The sequence below is a fragment of the Pyrus communis genome, chromosome 6 (assembly GCF_963583255.1).
Source record: "Pyrus communis chromosome 6, drPyrComm1.1, whole genome shotgun sequence".
NCBI classification, from domain to species: Eukaryota; Viridiplantae; Streptophyta; class Magnoliopsida; order Rosales; family Rosaceae; genus Pyrus; species Pyrus communis.
In genome coordinates, this window is record NC_084808.1 from 1,767,045 (window position 1) to 1,789,594 (window position 22,550).

Sequence of the window (22,550 nt, forward strand, 5' to 3'; positions counted from 1 at the left end):
TTGTCCACAAGCTCCTCGTTCGCACGAGCCTAAAAGGTGACAACCAAAAGCTCCTTGTCTGCACGAGTTGAAACTGCAAACGACACCACAAGCTCCTCGTTCGCACGAGCCTAAAAGGTGACAACCAAAAGCTCCTTGTCTGCACGAGTTGAAACTGCAAACGACACCACAAGCTCCTCGTTCGCACGAGCCTAAAAGGTGACACCAAACGCTCCTTACCTGCACGAGCTGAAACTGCAAACGGCACCAAAACGCTCATTGCCTGCACGAGCTGAAACTGCAAACGGCACCAAACGCTCCTTGCCTGCACGAGCTGAAACTGCAAACGGCACCAAAACGCTCCTTGCCTGCACGAGCTGAAACTGCAAACGGCACCAAAACGCTCCTTGCCTGCACGAGCTGAAACTGCAAACGGCACCAAACGCTCCTTGCCTGCACGAGCTGAAACTGCAAACGGCACCAAACGCTCCTTGCCTGCACGAGCTGAAACTGCAAACGGCACCAAAACGCTCCTTGCCTGCACGAGCTGAAACTGCAAACGGCACCAAAACGCTCCTTGCCTGCACGAGCTGAAACTGCAAACGGCACCAAACGCTCCTTGCCTGCATGAGCTGAAACTGCAAACGGCACCAAACGCTCCTTGCCTACACGAGCTGAAACTGCAAATGGCACCAAAACGCTCCTTGCCTGCACGAGCTGAAACTGCAAACGGCACCAAACGCTCTTTGCCTGCACGAGCTGAAACTGCAAACAGCACCAAACACTACTTGCCTGACGAGGAGGTGTTCTACATCGACATCTTCCCAACATGGACGATGTTCTTCGACGAATCCGCACGAGCAGACAGAGCGGGGGCAGGAGTGGTATTCATGTCGCCACAAAGGCAAATACTACCTTACTCCTTCCAACTGAATGAGCTATGCTCCAACAATGTTGCTGAGTACCAAGCATTGATCATCGGGCTCCAAATGGCGATCAACATGGAAATCACAGCTCTTGAGGTATATGGCGATTCCAAGCTCATAATCAATCAACTCTTAACTGAATATGAGGTGAGGAAAGATGATCTCGTCCCATACTTCCGGCTAGCGACCCAACTGCTACAAAAGTTCGAAGCTGTGACACTAGAACATGTGCCAAGAAAGGAAAATCAAATGGCAGACGCTCTCGCCAATCTAGCCTCGAGTATGACACTAGGAAAAGATGAAGTTGCAGACGTGCCAGTTTGCCAAAGATGGGTGATTCCGCTCGTTAATGAAATGTCACTAGATGATACAAATGTCATCTCAGTACTTCCAGTCGATGCTGAAGAGTGTAGACAGCCGCTGATCGACTACTTAGAGCACGGAAAGCTTCCAGATGATCTCAGACACCGTTCCGAAATACGTCGACGAGCACCTCGCTTCCTTTACTACAAAGGAACACTCTATCGACGCTCTCTTGAAGGAGTGCTCCTGAGATGCCTAGGTGAGGAAGAAGTTAATCTAGCCATGGAAGAAGCACATTCAGGTGTGTGTGGGGCACATCAGTCTGGACCAAAGCTACATTTCCGGCTTAAAAGAATGGGTTACTACTGGCCGAGCATGGTGAAGGACTGCCTGGAACACGCCAAAAGGTGCCAAGCCTGCCAATTCCACGCCAACTTCATACATCAACCGCCTGAACCATTACACCCTACAGTTGCTTCATGGCCGTTCGACGCATGGGGATTGGACGTTGTAGGACCAATTACGCCAAAGTCATCTGCAGGGGAAGCTTACATCCTAGCTGCAACAGATTACTTCTCCAAGCGGGCTGAAGCCATCCCTTTAAGGGAAGTAAAAAAGGAAACTGTTGTTCGTTTCATCAAGGAGCATATCATCCACCGATATGGGGTGCCTCGCTACATTATCACTGACAACGGAAAGTAGTTCTCCAACCGACTCGTGGACGAGCTTTGCGACAAATACAAGTTCAAGCAGCACAAGTCTTCCATGTATCATGCTCCGACCAACGGCCTCGCGGAAGCATTCAACAAGACGTTGTGCAACCTCCTGAAAAAGGTAATCGGCCGAACAAAGAGAGATTGGCATGAAAGAATAAGTGAAGCACTTTGGGCATATAGGACTACACATAGGACTCCTACCCAAGCTACACCTTATTCTCTCGTATATGGCGTAGAAGCTGTTCTACCGCTCGAAAGTCAAATTCCCTCACTAAGGATGGCTATACAAGAAGGCTTGACTGATGAAGAAAATGCAAAGTTGCGCCTTCAGGAGTTGGAAGCGCTGGATGAGAGAAGGCTCGAAGCTCAACAACACTTGGAATGCTACCAAGCACGGTTATCCAAGGCATTCAACAAGAAAGTCCGCCCAAGGTCTTTCCAAGCCGGAGATCTCGTGCTGGCATTGCGTAGGCCTATCATTACAACTCATAAGACAAAAAGCAAGTTCACATCAAAGTGGGATGGACCCTACGTAATACAAGAGATCTACACCAATGGCGCCTACTTAATCATGGCAGAAGACGGGTTGAAGATCGACCACATCAACGGCAGATTTTTGAAGCGCTACTACCCCTAAAGCAAACGCACCACGCTCTTGGCCCGCAAGAGCATAAACTGTGTACGGCAAAAATCATCAAAAAAAAAAAAAAAAAAAAAACCATCACTCATTTGAACTACGTCATGACTTGATCCCTCCTCAACCAAGGGTACGTAGGCAACTTGAAACTTCAAAACTTCAAGTACAGTCACATCATCAAAATAAAAAAAATAAAATAAAATAAAATAAAAAAAAGGGAAATAACACATCTTGGTGATGTATATGTTTTATCTGTATTTAGCACAATACACTAAATAAAATAAAGCATGTTCATTGATCTCCGAGAAATTACAAGTGCGTACAAAAAAAAAAAAAAAAAAAAAAAAAAAAAAGAGATGGAGCTTTCATAAAGGTTGTTCACGTGAAGCCCCACTACTTGGGAAAACTACAGAAGCGGGAGGCATCAAAGAAGAGGCCTCAATACTTGGTGGAACGCTAGATGAGCCAGGAAAAAGGTGCCTCTGGAAGAAAGCAGCAAGCCTTTGACGGTCACTTTGACGGTCACTTTGAATTCGACCACTGGATTCTTGCAGCTCATCAAGCTTCCTCTTCATGCCCGTCGAATAGTTATTTGCAAGCACATGCAAACTTCTATTCTCGTGCTTAAGCTGTTTGATCTCTTGCTTAAGAGTTTCCACCTCCGCCATCAATGATTCCACTTGGCGGGATCGAGCAAGTAGGCGTTGGCCCATGTTGGACACAGAGCCTGCGCACTGAACACTGAGAGTTAGGGACTCTTGAACGGCCAACTCATCGGACCGTTCTGAAAGCAGCCTACTATCTTTTGGAGTGAGGAAGTTCCTAGCTACTATCGTAGCTGTTGTTGCGTCCTTCATCACAGAATCTTCACCTGTCAAAGGGCCATTAGAAGATAAGAAAGAAGGGCACCATACATTTACCTGACGCGGCGCACTCGGATAACTGCTGAGACTCAAATCTAAGCAAATGTTAGACGGGTTAGCCATTGTCAAAAGGTTAAAAGAGAAAGGTGGATGGAGTAAAATCAGAAAAGGCCGAAGACGATTTTCACAAACGGACGATCTTCAAAGTGTGCATGTTGGAGGTGATCGATACCTCTATAAAAAGCCAAGGCGACACGACCACCGATTCAAAAAATCGGATTTTCCTGTGTGAAGTTCGGCGACGCTTTCGCGGCTTTTCAGATAACGCGTTCAACTTTGTCAAAAGATCTCTGACAAAGTTGAAAACACGTGAAGGTTATCATCCCAACTACGCGCCTTTGCCAACAAGCGTGGTGACAGAGCCGCACCCGTGACTACTTTTTCGAAGAGGCGCTCGCTCAGAAATCGAAGAGACGCTTGTTAAAAAATCGAAGAGACGTTTGTCGACAAGGGTAAAAGAACATAACCACCACTTGCTATTGGGAAATCCCTATATATGTCGACCTTCATCTTTTATGGCAAGGCAGACCTGCAAAAAAAAAAAAAAAATGCCCAACTCTTCCTCACCTCTGAGGGCGCACTCCCAGCAAAGCCTTTCGAAATACTCAATTTTTTCTTCTTCCCCAAAGAAGATACCAGATGCCTGGAGTACAGATGACCCAGGAGGAAACGGTAGATTGAAGCATGTGGAGACAAGCACAACAAATACATGTGCTGATCCATTCGCCGCTTCTTCAAAAGCAAAGATATCTCATATCATCAAGGTCAAAAGCAAAAGTATCTCATATCATGCTTTTTCCCTGTTTTTTTCTTTGTCCTTGTTCTTACTCGCATGGCAAAGTGAAAGAAGCAATCAGCCGGCACTTGGAGTCAGTCTTCCGATCTGGAACCGACTGCCTGAAATCTATTCCCTGGTTGCTTACCTAGCGTTGCTCTCGAGTAGTCATCTTCAACGGTTGATACATTTCCAGAGAAGGGACCACTTCTGCAAAGGGGAGCAAGTAAGGCAAGTGAAAATGATACATTAAAGCATGTGGAGACAAGCAACAACTGCATATGCTGAGCTATCCTCTAACCCTCTTCAATACGAATTGGAGAGATTGAACAAAGAAACAGAAAAAATGAGTAAAGCTCAGACCTTCGGGGGAGACCAAAAGAATCCTGCTGCCCAGTTCAAGAGTAGCACAAAGGAAAATCAACGATTGGAGGAAATCAGAAAATCTTCCAGTCGAACTCAAGATCAAGCCTCGATGGCCCTTGAAGAAATTTCCTGCTGCCCAGTTCAAGAGTAGCACAAAGGAAAATCAACGATTGGAGGAAACCAGAAAATCTTCCAGTCGAACTCAAGATCAAGCCTCGATGGCCCTTGAAGAATTTTCCTGCTGCCCGAACTCAAGATCAAGCCTCGATGGCCCTTGAAGAATTTTCCTGCTGCCCAGTTCAAGAGTAGCACAAAGGAAAATCAACGATTGGAGGAAACCAGAAAATCTTCCAGTCGAACTCAAGATCAAGCCTCGATGGCCCTTGAAGAAATTTCCTGCTGCCCAGTTCAAGAGTAGCACAAAGGAAAATCAACGATTGGAGGAAACCAGAAAATCTTCTAGTCGAACTCAAGATCAAGCCTCGATGGCCCTTGAAGAAATTTCCAGCCCAGTTCAAGACTAAGCCTGTGGAAAATCAACAATTGGAGGAAACCAGAAAATCTTCCAGTCGAACTCAAGATCAAGCCTCAATGGCCCTTGAAGAAATTTCCAGCCCAATTCAAGATCAAGCCTCGACGGCCCTTGGGTTGACATCTACATTAAGGGACTTCAAAACGCATCTTCTACACGTGACAAGCACATGTCTACGACGCGCCTTGAAGTGGGGGCACTTGTAGACATCGAAATTTCAGTAAAACAAATGTTCACCAACGCATTAAAGTTTTGACGTGTCAAGGCATACATGGCATACGCCACGTGTTGTACAAATTGTACACATGGCGTGTGACTCAACAAAATAGGAAGAAATACCCTTGAAGGATTAAACAAGTTTTTCTTCTCATTTTGGGCAATGACAAGGCAAGTACATTTCAATCCATTGAGGATCAAAACAAGTTTTTCTTCTCATGTTGGGCAATGACAAGGCAAGCACACTTCAATCCATTACGGATCAAAGCAAGTTCTTCTCATTTTGGGCAATGACAAAGCATACACATTTCAAGTTTAAAATGGTGTTAAGTGGGAAATTAGGCCATAAGTTAGACCACTTCAAGTTTAAAATGGTATTAAGTGGGAAATTAGGCCATAAGTTACACCACTTCAATTTCAATATTGCATTAAGTGGGAAATTAGGCCATAAGTTAGACCACTTCAAGTTTAAAATGGTATTAAGTGGGAAATTAGGCCATAAGTTACACCACTTCAATTTCAATATTGCATTAAGTGGGAAAATTAGGCAATGGTGCTTGGAAAGGAAAAAAATATTTTGTGGTGGTGATTCATTCTCAAAGCCTATAAATAGGCTTCTCCATCAAGGTATCAAGCATCAAGGGAATTCACAAATACATTTCTCTACTCCAAAATTAGAAGAGAATTCCCCAAATCCTTGAAGCTTTGAAACTCCAAAGCTTCCAACCATCCAAATTCCCAAGAATTCCGAAGGATCAAGAAAGCTCTCTTCGTTCTTCGTTAAATCCTCTTTCAAGATCAAGCCCCGACGGCCCTCGAAGAAAGTGTTCATCGTTCATCCTAAGATCAAGCCCCAACGGCCCCTTGGATCAACAGCACAAACAAATCCACACATCCAATCGTTCTTCAAGACTAAGCCCAAAAGCCCTTGAAGATCTGCTCATCCATCAACCTTCAAGATCAAGCCCAAAAGCCCCTTGAAGAAATCCATACACCCATTCTTCAAGATCAAGCCCAACGCCCCTTGAAGATCCGTTCATCAACTGTTCATCCTTAGATCAAGTCCCTACGGCCCTTTGGATCAACAACTCATCCACAAACCTACACCCTACGAAGATAGAATCAGAGGACCAAATTTGAGAGAGATCGTAACCCCAAAATCATAAACACAAAAATATTATTTTGTACACGTTATTCTGGTTTCTTGTTTCAAAGAAACTTTCGTGTTCACAAACTCATAAGTAGATATAGGCACATTAGTATAAACTACCTCATTTGCATCACTTTCATCTTCACAAGTTGTTTAAGACAATGGTAGGGCAAAAGGGGGGTGGGGGTGGAATACTACTGCTTGGCACATCTTCATCAACATTTCCATGCACAATTTCACTATCAAGGCATATTACTTCTTCACTAGTGCATGGCGACTGCTCATCAACATTTCCATGCATAATTTCACTATCAAAGCATGTTACTTCTTCATTAGTACATGGCGACTACTCGGTGGAAGAAGGGCGACGAATCGGTTCGAGCAGACCACAATATCACTATTTTTTGTACTCTCTTCGTCTCCTTGACTTAACACTTCACAAACCCTCTCCTATAGAAGTGGAGAGATAGGAAAAGAGGAGGCAAAATACGGGACCTCTTCAGGGAAGGTGACATCCATGGAAACATAAGTCTTTTGAGTAGGAGGATGATAACACTTGTAACCTTTTTGAGTATTTGAATACCCAATGAACACACATCGAATAGCACATGGATCTAGCTTACTCTGTTGATGGGAATAAATATGTACATGCACAACACATCTAAACACCTTGGGAGGAAGTTTGGAGATAGCAATAGGTGAGACATGTTCTTGTAAAACTTCGAAAGGAGTGCGAAAATCAATGACTCAGCTAGGATTCTGGTTGATTAAATACCACGAGGCTAAAACTGCATGTCCCCAAAGGTAATTAGGAACTGACATTCCCAAGAGCAAAGCAGGAGCAAGTTCAAGTAAATGACGATTCTTTCGTTCAGACACACCATTTTGTTGGGGTGTAAATGGAGTAGTCGTCTGATGAATAATATCTTGTTCATGAAAGAAACAACTCAAGGTAGTATTCACATATTCTCCTCCGTTATCAGACCGAAGCACTTTGACTTTCGTCTGAAACTGAGTAGATACCATTGCAGTAAATTCGTGTACAATAGATGTCACATCAGTTTTATTCTTCATCAGGAAAACCCAAGTTAAACGTGTGCAATCATCAATAAATGTGATAAACCAACGAAACCCATTTGAAGTAATATTAGTAGGACCCCATACATCGGAATGTACCAAATCAAATGACTAAATAGCTTTATTATCACTTAAGGGAAAACAAGTACGATGACTTTTGGCCAAAACACATGTTTCACACTTAAAAAAAGTCTCATCATATGAACGACATAGTGAAGGAAATAAATGTCTAAGATATCCAAAAGAAAGGTGTCCCAAGCGATGATGCCATAGCCACAGCTAATGCTTGTCTTTGTCACTGCCACTCTGAACTTTATTAGCAATACAACCATAAACTACTTTTGTTGGTAGAGTCAAGTAGTATAACCCCCCTATCCATTTACCACATCCAATCGTCTCTTGAGTTTGGTATCCTAAGTGAGTCAAGTAATCGTCCCACAGATAATAAATTACAATTAATATTGGGTACCAATAATGGATGTGCCAAGGACAAGGTAGGAATAAGTGTGATTGTTCCTTCTCCAGTAATTGGAGAAGCCATACCACTAGCAGATGTGATAAATAGGTCACTTGTTTGACTAGACAACTCATCAAAAACCGTAGAATTATAAGTCATATGATCAGTAGCACCAATGTTAATTATCCATGTATTGGAACCATTACCTGGTACAGAATTTGTCGCACTCAAATTCATGGAAGGAGAAGACGGTTCACTCTCGCCCAAAGCCACGGTATAAGCAGCCTTAGGTCCGTACTTATGAGCTTTGTACTGAGGAAACCAGTTTGGAACACCATGGAGCTGAAAGCACTTCTCTAACAGGTGGTCACCTCCACAATGAGCACACTCACGAGAACCAGAAGGAACCTTTGCTACAGGAAAGCAGGAAACAACAGATTTGGAGTTTGAAGACCCTCTGGAATGCGAACTCACAAAAGACGACTAACGACCGTTAGTCGGGGAGGAGCCACTTGGTCGATGTTGAGTTGTAACAATCTTTAAAGCATCAACACCCCCGAACATAAAGACTTGACAAGTGTTTTCTTCCACGACCAAAGCATACTCCTCCAAGACAGAGGGCACCAGAGTCACAGCCAAGATACGGCTACGAACACCATCAAATTGAGGATCAAGCCCTCCAAGAAAATCATAAACTCTTTCAGATTCAATTTCCTTTGCTGAATAGCCATATCATTAGGATTAGTATGTTGATTAGGGTGAAGATTGTCAATCTCCTCCCAAATAACATGAAGTTTCTCATAAAACACAGCAATAGATTCACCATTTTGGGTTGTAGTCACTGATTGTCTTCGAAGTTGAAACAAACGAGAACTATTTTGGGTGACTGTAAAAGTTTTTCTTGCAGCTTCCCACACATCATACGCTGAAGTACAATGCTCAAAGAGACTTCTCATATTCCGAGTTATAGAGTTGAGAAGCCATATTTGCACCAAACAATTATCCTCCTCCCATTCGGAGAATTCCACACAATCAGCATCCTTAGGAGCAAGTTTTTTGCCATTGATGAATCCCGCCATACATCATCCAGTTATTGTAAGAAGAGCACTACAAGACCAGGAGACAATTGGAGCCATCCAATTTTTCTTATGCAATAGAAGCAGAGTAATCATGACAGGGTCGTTCATCCTTGGCACCGGATGAATCGGAGTTCAGTTTGACATCTTCATCACAGCCATGGTTGTAGAACACACACAACAAATTACAATGGAAACAAATAACACACCCAAATTTAATTTGGCAAGACATGAACATAGAAATTTTTCACAGCAAGGTTAGGGTTTCTCACGGGTAGGGGTATTTTGGTTTTGGTGGGCACTCAAGGTCACCAGAATTTTAATTCTATGATGCCAAGTCAAATTGTATATGGGAAAATAATATATCTTTATTCCTCTCTGAATGGAGTATATATAGGTTTACAAGGAGTCCTATACAAGTAAATCAACTATACAAGGAAACAAATAAAATCCCTAAATCAAATACAATTGCTATAATCAACACAAATCGGTACAAAGATTAGGGTAAAATATATAGTATAAAATCACCTCATCAGGTTTCACATAGAGCATTGATTTGTGTGTTAAGCTGAAGGTCCTCTCCACGTTGCAAATAGGACTACAATTCTTCAGTATTATTCAAATAGGACTACAATTCTTCAGTATTATTCAAATAGGACTACAATTCTTCAGTATAGGAAAGAATTTCTTGTGTTTATAGGAAAGAATTGCTTAATGGCCAAGCTTGCCGAGGTATAATTCAAATAGGACTAAAATTCTTCAGTATTATGTGACATTACTTGGAATTATCATCACCAATCGTTCTTTGACTAGAACACTACCGCGGTTGAGATCCTCATAAACTAGGATTCTAAATCTGGCTATATTATAAAGTGAATTCATATCTTACACAGAACCAAACCTCTTTTTTTTTCTTTTTTTTCTTTTTTTGAATTTTTGGAAAAATCCAGGAACCAAACTTAACCTAACCTAATCATAATCTCATCCCGATCTCTAAATAGTTCTATTCTTCATAGAACTCGGTCGAGCTCTTAGCGTCTATTACTAGGCTGAATATCTTACTTCTGGGTTATCACCTGATTCAGCCCAAACATCAACTTAACTGAACTGTGGGTTCTAGGCCCAGTACCACTTTAACCGAAAAGTGAATTTCAGAAACAAACATATATATTTACCATGACCAGCCTATGATACTTGATGACTCGCCAGTAAAAGAATGTTCAAATGCGGACAATCAAATAAATAAACAAATATGGGCTTAAACAAAGTGCTTCTTTATTGTACACACACATACATATGGATGTTCAAGTGCGGATGTTAGCACATGTATTAAGTTGTTTAATGTAAATTTTGAATTGTAGTAGATGTAGGTGCTCAACAAAGCAAATGAAGTAATAAGTTTCACACAAACAAATATTTTAATTAGCACAGCACAAACAGATTACTTTTCATACTGTAACAACACCAACAACATAATATATTGAGAGGTGGTGTTATTCACGCCTCTCTTTTTACATTCCACACATTCCTTTCAATTATCGATCGTCAGATCGAATAAATTGAAGAGGGTCAAAAAATAAATATGGAGTGTGTTGAAAGTAAAATGAGGTGTGTGTATATCACCACTCTATACTGAACATTCTTAGACCTCGTCTCATATTTTTACTTACGTGTCGATGACCTGTTGATTCATCCGCCGTCAATTTGTATCACAATTTAATTTAATTTTTGATCAATTTATATTGGAAAAGAAGTACTATTTGACTAAGTGCTAGTTGGTGATATGTCTTGTATTTTTAATGTATAGATTTCTAACATCTAAGCTTCTAACGAGTATGGACAATGGTATAGGACATAATTTGGGAGGGAGATATGCATTCTCATTGGAAAAAAAAAAAATGTAGTAGGACCCAAGGATTTTGAGGTTTGAATTTTTTTTAAAGTGAGCCCTTCCATCCATATTCCAGCAAGAAAATTAAATAAATTTGACAAGTATCGAAGAATAGATACAAAGTTTGCTGGTGTATACAAATTAGACAAAAGTTGTTGGAGAGTAGTTTCACATATATGATGTAATAAAATAATATAGTATAGTTATATGTGGTACGCTTCAAAACTGATATTATTAGGGCCGTTATTGTGATAAAATCTTACACCTAGGAATCATGTTTATGCATTTTGGTGTGAGTTTGAACTCACTAATGTTTCTTCCTCATAATAAACCATTTCAGGTAATTTAGTAAAAAATCAATAAAAACTTTACTACTTAGTCATATATTAATGACATATTTTTGTTTTGGACTTGATCAATGATATATTTTTTTATTAGACATAGGTCAATAATAAATACCACTTGAGCTGTAAGTCATTACAAGTAGTTTAGAACTTTACTATTCTATCCTTCTCTCTCTCTTCCTATGAATGTATGTTTCTTATCTCAAAAGAGGAAAATTAAAACCCTAAAATTAAAAATTAAGCACCCAAATGAACACATTCTCAAAACCTGCCTTGTTTCCAATCCTGTACAGTGTGTTTGTCTTCTAACTCTTCAATTTTTTTTTTGTTTTTTTTATTTTTTTTCAACAAACGATATTATCTACACTAAGGGATGAGGAAGTAGGTTAAGCCTCACAATAGGCTAGCAATAATATGGTTCAAATTCACCTTTAACGAGAATCGAATATAAGATCTCTCATTTACCAGTGAAGATTAACCGTTCAAATTAATCATTCAAATCAAATCATCAATGCCGGAACTGGTTTTCTTGATTGCCCGAGTTTTGAGGGCCTGAAGTGCCAACCCACGTTTGGAGACTAAACCTTCAGGCAAATTTGTTTCTTTGTGACCAATTTTTTCTATATATAAAAAAAAAAAAAAAAAAAAAAAACCATAACCGTTCTTAGTCAACAATTAGGGTTTTAAACGTTGTTTCACAGCTAGTAATTATTATCAATGATACACTAGCATCAATATGCTTATTCCATTAAAGTCGGTCTCTATATATCTGCCACAATACATAAAAACTGGAAAAGATATCTAGCTAGCTCAGTATTGGATCACGTGTTACAATTATATGTAAAAAGCAAGAGTCAAGAGAGATGTAAAGCGTAGGAGGCGTGCTAATGATGGAAAAAACAAGGCTAGGAAACGGATACTACAACGCAGCATCCGAATCCAAAAGTAAAAAAAGATAACGGACACTTAATTGCAGTGTTTGAATCTAAATGTACAAAATGCGTATGAGTGATGGAAAAAACGAAACCAGGAAATGGAAACCAATACTAAAATTGAAACTAATAATCACTCACAGTTAGAAACTGTTTATGACAACTACATTCGACATAGTAAATGTAAACTGTGCGCTTATACTCATGGTTTCTCTTCATTCTTCAATCTCTTTATCGTCACGTCACCAATACTCGATGAAACGAACTATTACTGCACCTTCACTCACCAATCGTGCGTATAACCCCAAGTGCTTAACCATATGTTTTGCTTAATCCTTAAGTTTCGCCGAAAGATAACAGCATGGCACTATCGATACACACGATACACGGAAAAAAAATACAAGAAATCAAGTACTTACTATTACTTTTCATTCCCCAATACATACGAAATATAGCAGAAAGAATTTTATTTCCTACTTTCTACAGGGAAGCTTAGTCATGGCTAGCTATGGAAACAAAATTATGAAATCAGATCTGAAATACTAAAACATAAAAGGGAAATAGGAAAAGAAGAAAAGAACTGACATTTGCATAAACAATTAGATCCCCTGCAGGTTTTTTGATGGCAAAGGTGGGTCAACTCCGTTTGTTACCTGGAGGCCGGGACTTGATTTGCAGAAACTCCGGCCAAATTTGGCATCTTGATGTGCTTTCGGTACTAATCAGAAGAAGCCCATTTGGAAACAAAAAACACGGATGGAAGCCGAATAACTGATCATGATTGCATCTGATGGGGTGGGATGCCGACATGGGTTGCTAGCTCTTCATTCATTTTCACTGGAAGTGGTGGCATCTGCTTCATTACGTCTGGCATGTCATTCAAGCTGTAGACAGATTTGAAATATAAATTGATGAATATACATACACAAATGTGACAGTTCAACACGCATCGATGTTTATCATTTTAACAGAAATTTATATCACTTGAGGCATTTTATTCACTTCCGCAATACATATAAAGTCGTAACCAGTGGCTGGGAAAACTAGCATGACACCAATGCAATGCTATAGGTTTTTAGGAACTGAAATTTCAAGAATTTCACATTGTATACCGGAAACAATCGTAAACTGCATTGGCAACGGTAATCAGACAGAACAATCATTTTTTCACAAAAGATAACTGTGGAGCTAAACACAATGATGTCAGATTATGCACTAAAGAACTCGTGTACTCAAAGAACCCTACAATTAAGGTGAGTTTTGGACATGCAGACTGTCAAAGACCAAAATGATGTAGATCCATGGAGACAAGTACGCATCCTGCCACGACACATGAAGTCGTGTGTTCCTCGCATGACAATCTCCCAGTACGCCTTGTTCTCTTTTGTTAATGAGCTGTCAATTTAAAGCCAAAGGTCTACAGAGAAGAAGTTACAAAAAGGTGGTTTTCATATCTAGTAGAAAGGACCAGAGTTGAAGAAAACATAAGTATATCAATTTGTCAATCCCTGTTCTTACAACATAAAAATAAACAAATAGAAAATATGGCATTTAAGAGCAACTGTTAGCATTTAACAAAAGAAAGATAACACATGCGTATTGCTTTTTTGAAGAAAATGCCTCGAGCTTCCCTTTAAAGTTTATAATGAACAAGAGAAAAACAAAGGCAAAGATTACATCATACTCATTCATAATTTTGAGGATGTTGTCTCGAGTTTGGCAGAAGAGGTTGATGTTGTTATCTCGACTTCGGCAGAAGAGGTTGATGTTCTCCTGTATCTGAAAAAAGACAGGAAAAAAAAAGGCCCACTCCAGTTACAAAAGCACCAACAATGTATCTATGAAGGACAGACATTATTACCAAGATTATCATCTTTTTGGACAAGTCATAAATTAAAAGTATGCATATATTGTTTATAAATGCCAAACAAAAAAAGAAAGGTCAAATGATTTTTAAAGCGAGTAATGAACTATGAGGTCAAACAAAGCAGTTCCACCGTGGACAATAGCCCGGTGGACTGGCTCTTAAAAAGTGCCAGAAGCCCGAGCAACTTGGTCCAGCATGTGCTGGCGATGGAGCCCGAGCGGGCCTGAGGGAGATAAAGACAAACATGAAATGATCCTCCGATTCATCAACCAGATCACTGAGCCATCTACTACAACGTTAAGGAGAAAACTGATGAAATTTCTAGAGATATGGCATCTCTTTGGTCATTAATGTCGTCAGAATATAGGGAAAGCACATTTCTGCTATATCATCAGATTGGAGTCCTGCTGTTTCTTAATGTTCTGTTGATGACAGGAATTTTAGTTGACTATTTTGGTTTTTATTTTTTGTTTTACAGGACATCTCTACAATTGTCTTGTTTCCGTAAAAATAAATAAATAAATTTGAGGCCAAGGAAAAACAAATGCAATAAAAACATACAATTCAGTTAATTATCAAGATAGCATCAACAAATAGATGTCTGTTTTCGTCACCATGCAATGCATAAATAGCAAGTGCTATTAGAAACCCTTTGGCTTTGACATTTCTGTTACCATCGGGCGTTCAGATAAAATAATAGCTAACATGACAGGTAATAAATAATTCCATGACAGCTCTCTACCTGGAAAGCTGAAAGGTTTGCTGAAATTTGATTCAAGGCTTGGGCATTTTGCTCCAGAAGCTCTCCTGTAATACCGCCAATGGCTGAAAACAGAAGAAGCAAATATTAACAAGCTATTGCAACAATACGTTTCAAAAAGGAAGCTCAACAAACTAGAAACCCAAAACTTTTTAATTGCAAGGCGAAAAAATTGCAGTCCATATACATAACATCAACACCACTCAACTGCCAATAAGTAGAATTAATGTATGTACTTATTTTAACATGAATAAAAATTTTCACTTGACTATTATTACTAATAATATTATGACAGAACTGTTCAGGTTATACTTGCACATACCATGGTCCATATCTCAAAAAGACACCAATCTCCTCATTACAGACATAAAAAGGGCATGCAGAATACGTCACTAGCTGTTTCATATATTGTGCTATGCCTTCCCACAAGTTTTAAAATGTAAGAACCATGGCTCCAATTCTATATCTAGTCTAAATGGCTACCAAAGTCCATAGGTGCAAACCCCACCCCCACTCCACCAAGCCCAGCAAAACTTAATTGATTTAAAATGAGCTACCCAAACTAATAAGTACAGGTTCATAAGGAAATCAGACCAAGCACCATTTTTGAGGCATATATATTTGGGTTTGGTTGAATTCTTTTTTATTATAACCACAATATATTCAGCAATAATTTTCGTGCGTGGGATATGGATTTAGCAAACAATGCCAAAAGCAATACACGTGGGCATGCGTGTGTGTCTATATAGGTCGCTTATGCTGTATATAAGATAAGAACTGAATTTTATGTACAACATATATACACACTGAACTTGGGTTAAAAAAGTATTTGAGCCTCTGCAGAATAAATACAGAGTATTTAACCAGACCTTTATATGGGATACCATCATCATTGTCCATAGTAATCATTGGGGGAGCATAGGGAGCAACATTAGGCCGCCCAGCAAAGTGAGATGGCTTCGCTGAAGTATCAATTACTCTCTCCTGAAAATCAAATGCAAAGATGTTCCATGAGAACTTTGGGACAGGAAAAACAGGTATGCAAACTTTAACTAGAGAGAGAATGATGCAAACTGGTATATGCAATGTCATGTTTAACAAAGAACGAATTGGGGATAATCCATGGCCAAAACAAGATGAAGAAGAAAAACGTAACACAGCTCCTCACTGTTTTCCTATTGGAGTGAGAGCACAAAGGAATACAGTACTTGGGCTGGAGAAAACACTATGTTCCTATTGTTAATTTTACAGAACACCAAGTAATTGTATGAGATGAGTTGTGAGGCTGTTCAAAACCTAATAGCACAACTGCCACAAAAAAGTTTCGAAATCCTCTTTATCAGTTTTTGAATGAGATAGAAAAATGTTTTGAAATCCTTTTTATCTGGCTATACAAGTTTTTAGAATTTTTTCAAGATATTGCTAGGACGTTGCAAAATGTGTTGCATTTGCTTTCTTCCTTCATAGGAATAAATTATTGTGTATCTGTACCATCTCAATTTTAACTTGATTTCATAGGTAGATTTTGCTAATAAAAGAGTGTCATTTTACCATTCTTCCACTTGCTTATATATGCAAGTAAAGAAAACAAAAACAAAATGAATCTCTTGGTTATCAGACTCGAGTATCGATTGGCGAAATTTGGGCTTTGGTAGCTTTGTTGCAATATTGTCCTTTAGGCTTTGTTAGCGTTGTTACAATATTGTTCTTTGGGATTTGTTAACATTGTTACAATATTGTCCTTATTTTTATGCTACATTACGGATATTATTGTGATACCTCATTTATGGTATTTGGATGTCTTCTTATTTTTTGTGCTGATTGAATTTGAATGTTTGGAAATGCTTTTAGCAAGCCAAAACGATATTATAGTTTTTGCTTGAAACAGACAGAAGCCGTGACAAGACCTGAGTGCTCACAAACAATACCTAACAAACAGATTCTATTTCATAAAGAACTACCAGTTCTATGTACTATTAACAAAAGTGAGCTACTGAATAAAATGCTTCATGTAGAAGCACTACCGAAGATGTACAAATACAGCTCCAGAGCTAAGCTGCCCATTAACTGCAATCCTATCTCTAATAATCTCCCTATCTTCTCTCGTATTCTCACAATCCACAACTTAACATAGTATCAGAACACCATATCCTGAACTTGAAACTCTGCAACTACAATTTCCGCATTTACTTAAAAAGTACTATATATATATATATATATATAGAGAGAGAGAGAGAGAGAGAGAGAGAGAGAGAGAGAGAGAGATGAATTCCAAAACTCCTTAATCCTATGTTTAGATGAGGGATGAGGTACTTTAAAGTACCAACGACCTTCAGAATCAACTGTTAAGGAATCACTACAAAGCTACTACAAATGCACTACAATGACATTACACAAAGGACTTTCAGATGACACCTTTCAAGGTGTAATGCCATTTGAGAGTTCTCCCATACGTAGTGCATCAAGTCATTTTGAAGTCCATCTACCTAATTGCTGTAGTGCGTTCCTAACAAATTTAGCCTAAGTTCAAAGTTCAATGGAATCTTCAAGTCCCTGATCCAAACGCACCACAAGGCTTAGTAATTGATTTGCACAAATTTACAAGTGAAGAAACTAACTGCTAGGGAACTGATATTAACAAACAACAAACGCAGATGCACTTCGTCACAGGGGCAGGGCTAAGTAGAATATTTCACACAACTTTACACAAACAGAAAAGTAGTATAGACAAAAGCCAAAAAACAAAAGCATAATCAACCCGTATTTTAACCCCATGAGCCTCAGTCCAAGTGTTATAGGATGGATAGGAAGAGACTACAGATCATACCTTTTTATCCTTGTTTTTCCTTGATAAGTTATGGTCTTCCTTCCTTCTCTTGCTGTTTTCTTTTTTCTGGAAAGTAAGTGAACCACTAAAACAATCAAATACAGTTTCAAACTTCGACCAAAACAAATAATAGCACAGATTTAAAGATATTAAAGAATACTTCAAACAGATAGTTTCAGTAAAATGCTAATGTATTTGCATTATTTTTTGCTAGCTTATATCCAAAACCTACAGGTATAAACGCGTCTCACAAGTCACAGTAGATATAATAGGAAAAGTTCTTTAAATTCTTTTCGAAATGGTAAGAGCATAAGCTTCAACAACCAGCAGTCTACCATACAACTTGAGAGCAGCAACTCCATACACAAAGGCCCAAGAAAGGCCCTTATGTCACAAAGATCATGACCAAGACAGTAAGATATTGTAGGTCTTATTTACGAAAATTGCAAATATAATGTTAATAAGTAATTTCCCTACGCTATTCACATTTTTTCAAATTTCAAAACAAAATATAGTAGTTAATAGTTATATCAACAAGAGTAAACCTTAAAGCCCAAACCCACAAACATTAGAAGTCTTCAAGAGAAAAGGACAGAAATAAAGGTAATAAAGCTTACAGTCATCCATCTGCAACGTAAAGCCACATCTCGGACAGTCTTATTCTGCAGCAGCATGGCTATCTTTGCATACCGGATTATGTTTGATTCTGTTGCATATCTGCAAGAGAAAATACAAAGGACATGTAATTAGAGACACTTGCAATGAACAGGAATCAGAAAAAACAAAGTACATAAGAACAAAATTCCACAGCACAAGACAAAGGTTTTGTAAATTGTAAACAACCATCATCATATGGACAGCAACTTAGATGTCGTTTTTCATTTTTCTCCCTTTGTCTGGAAAAACTGACATTGCTTAAATCAGTTTTCAGCATATATTTTAAGGAAAACTAACAAAAAGTCCAAAAAAAACTTAGTTTTAATAAAAAATGACAAATGAAGGTGTAGTGAATAGTACCAGGGAAAGGTAAAAATGTGGTTATTCGTTAAAAGTGAACAGTACCGGGAGTGTTTCGTTAAAACTCCCTATATTTTACTCACTTGTAATGATAAGCAAGGTATTAGGACCGTATGTATGACAATGTTCGAATATGACACATGGATATATTGGCAGAGACTTTAGTAAGGAAATAATTTCTAATATTGATTCAATTAATGGTGGTAATCCATGAAACACATGGAAAATTTCAAGAAATATTTGGATAGCAATAACAAAAGGCAAATGATTTAGTTAATAGGGCTTCCTACTCTAATTGTCTTATGAATGTGAAACAAATACCATTATTTAAATCTTCATCTATGTAAAACTTACAAAACTTTACTGGGTTTTGAAATTTGCTAATCTCTTTTTAACCAATCTAAGTTCTATTTAGTGAAGGACTAATGAATATAACACTGAAGCTACCATGAGCCACCATGACGAAGGTCAATCAAATGCCACATTTCTGATTCAACATGGTCAATTTTTTGAACTAAATATGTCACAAGAAACTGTTTCCAAGTTAGGGGGAAAATCAAGAAATTATTCAGTTTTCATGTAATGATGAGGTGCATGATATCACTGATTTGGATTTTTACTTTGTATAAGAAACTTCTTTTGAAAGCATCAGGAGTACACAACCTTACCGAAACAATGACAATCAAAAAGCAACATGCACCAAAAAAGGAATCAACAACACGTAATAAAAACAAAAACAAGAATAGCAGCAAAGTTATATGTATAGTGGTAAAAATTGGCTTTGATCTCCAGCAAGCTACATTTTTCAGACAAATCCGAATTCCTACCAAGCACACCATACCAACAATTAAATATCCAGCTTCAGTACTATCCCAATAGATATTGCAAACAAAAACTCCTTGATAACTGGAATTATTTCAACAGATCAATTAGCACATGAGACCCAAATAACGAGCAAATGAAACGTATTTCTCAAGCTACCAAACAAGCATAATTTGGTCAATTTCAAATTCATCATTCCAACATATCCAAATCCAATCTGAACGTATAGAACTCCAACGGAATGGTACACTCAAATTACATGATCATCACTAAATAAGGAAACAGACCAAATGACCAACTATAGGTTGTTAGATAGATGTTCGTATGTATGTATCTGACATGTGCATATGATATCCTAACTTCTACTTGGCCACTTAACTGAAACTTTCCAACAGAATTTCTTATTTTATATGTATATCAGAATGGAAAGTATAAAAGAAACCTTAGACAGCTAGACACTGCACAAAAGCTTTGTTTTGATTTCTTTGAAGTACTCGAACTGAAGATTACCAAACATCTTCGCAGGTATGCTGCCATACATCCTGGCATAAATTCACTTAGCATCACTGACCACGTTAAGTTCTTTATATGCTACTTAGAATCTGCTTATGGCACTCTACAGCATGACATGCATTATATTTTAATAATCTTCCTCCAAACTATATATTGCAGGCTATTTAAAGGCTTCACATTCCATAATTTTCATTAAATATCATAATACCTGTCATATCATAAATTCCTACAATTCCAAAACCTTGATATCACATACTGATATGATTTATATATAGCATAAGATTTAGAAGTACATAATTAAATGACACAGCATACAGGTTTAAGCACAAAAGTACAAATGATATTACTAATAATATACCATACCATCTCACACCAGATACTACAATTTATTTGTAAACAATATTAATCCCCCCGGCCACGTTGTATACAATAAAGCAGTATTCACTATTAGAGCATTCAAACTCATTTTATCAAAGAATTATAAAAATAAAAAATAAAACATTTTATAAACTCCTACAAGCAAACAGTCACACACAAAAATTGCAAAATATAAAAGTATTCTAAGACTAAAAATTGAACTTATAATAAAAAATAAAAAAAACCCAAATAGAAAAGCTCAAAATTCAGGCAATTTCCCAATTCAATCAAACGCCCAAAAAATGGCCACAATACATCTAAATTCAAAAGAAAACTCAAAATTCCCAGCTGAATACACACTGCAAGGACCTCAAAGAGACCAAAACAGCAAAATCCCCAAATTTACTACTTACTTGGCGAGTCCATCTTCGAGAATTGCCTGCTCATCTGCGCTCCAATCCATAGAAATACCCGGGTTGTGTTTCATGGTCATGGCGGCGCCAGAACTCTCCGGCACCGACACAGGCGTGGAGTTTCCATTACTGGGGTTGGTGCCGTTGAAGGACGAGGAGGCGTGGCTCGGTTCTTGGTGGTTCCCAGATGGGTTCGCCATGAAAAATTCTTGAATTTTTGCTCAAAATTCAAAGAAAAATTAACAAATTTTCAATTTTTATAGCGAATCTGAGCAAAACCAGTTCTCAGAATCACGGAATTCGGACGTTGGTTCCCGCCAATTTCGATTTCCCCCTCCACGAAATATCGAAAACCCAGATAGAATATATGTAAAATTTGAAAACAAGAAAAACAGAGAACGGATAAATGAGAGAGAAGGAGAGAGAGAGAAGGGGAGAGAATTTACAAAATTAAATTATTTTTACATGTGAATATACAAGAATTGAAGACTGAAGGGAGCTCTAGGCAAAGTGAAGCACAGAAAAATGGAGAGGAGAGGAGGGATGGGGGAGAGAGAGAGAGGGAGAGAGGGAGGGGAAGGGAAAATCCAAGGGGGGAGGCTTTTGAGTCACGGTGTGTACTGTTTTACTAATATTTTTTTTTTTTTTTTTTTTGCTAAGACTGTTTTACTAATGATTAAATATTAATTATGCATCTCTACTAATTAATAAAACATTTATTATCAACCAAAATTCTATGAAATTATGAGTTTAACTATCTAATTAAAATAGAAAATGAATAAGAAATATGAGGCAGAAATGTAATTTCACACAATCAAATTTTGCTATTTTTTTTTCAAAGACTCATCTACATGTAATCCTAACATATCTCTATTAAATTTAAAATAAAAATAAAAAATAAAAAAAAACTTCTCATTCCCACATTCTTTTTCACTCTCTTCCTCTCTCCTTCTATTTCAAAAACAAAAATAAAAAATTTTCTCACACACTTTGTGTGTGCCCATATATGCTAGTATAAATTATGAGAATTGTTATTAGTACTTCAAAAATCTCATTTAGCACTCCAAACTTTCTATAATTAGAAAGAAAAATACACTTGTGAGGAGTGTAGAATGAGATTTTTGAAGTGCTAATAACAATTCCCTAAATTAAATGATTAGAATTAATAAGTGTTGATCCTACAACTTGTTGCGCCGCAGCAGGCCGCACCGCACCAAATAAGAAATCTCTTGAACTACTTCTCTATATTTTTTTCTTTTTTTTGTCCAACTATAGATCTTGTTAAATTAGATATTATATTAACCATCGATGAAATTCGAACTCAAGCGGTCATGACAACAGAAAAGCATAGAAAAATAGAATAAGGGTTTATTACACTTCTAAAACAAAGTGTTTTTTTTTTTTTCAAAGTATAGTAATCTGTGCCCATTTAATTAAATTTTCAAATAGTAAGTATACCCCCACCTATTTTACAAAATTACAATCATTGCCCATACTGAGACATCCTGACCGAAATCAAGGCGTGACCAGTGAGTTCCCAAAAACAAAACCATGAGGGTGTGGTAGGGGCCTAAAACGAACAATATCGTGCTATGGTGGAATCGGGCCCGGGCCGGGATGTGACACATACGTTATTATCTTTGACAATTATTATATCATTTTTAGTCATTTAAT

The 22,550-nt window shown here is 38.1% G+C and overlaps 1 protein-coding gene across 1 annotated transcript; it reads right to left on the minus strand.

Moving 5' to 3' along the window:
- Positions 1-12,649: 12,649 nt before the first annotated feature.
- Positions 12,650-21,462, minus strand: LOC137737216 (uncharacterized). The gene is made up of 7 exons (XM_068476639.1): positions 20,877-21,462; positions 18,372-18,471; positions 17,755-17,820; positions 15,797-15,911; positions 14,910-14,992; positions 13,985-14,079; positions 12,650-13,184 (listed from the first exon to the last, which is right to left on the minus strand). Exons 1-7 carry the CDS (start codon positions 21,074-21,076, stop codon positions 13,076-13,078), a joined length of 768 nt encoding a protein of 255 aa, XP_068332740.1. The 5' UTR covers positions 21,077-21,462; the 3' UTR covers positions 12,650-13,075.
- Between the last annotated feature and the right edge of the window lie 1,088 nt (positions 21,463-22,550).

What these genes read in the sequence shown, in the direction of transcription:
- LOC137737216 (XM_068476639.1), bottom strand. Translation starts at nt 21,076, where the DNA reads ATGGCGAACCCATCTGGGAACCACCAAGAACCGAGCCACGCCTCCTCG. An exon ending in TACGTTGCAGATGGATGACT is followed by an intron (nt 17,821 to 18,371) that starts GTAAGCTTTATT and finishes CTTACTTTCCAG; the next exon opens with AAAAAAGAAAACAGCAAGAG. An exon ending in TGATGGTATCCCATATAAAG is followed by an intron (nt 14,993 to 15,796) that starts GTCTGGTTAAAT and finishes TTCTGTTTTCAG; the next exon opens with CCATTGGCGGTATTACAGGA.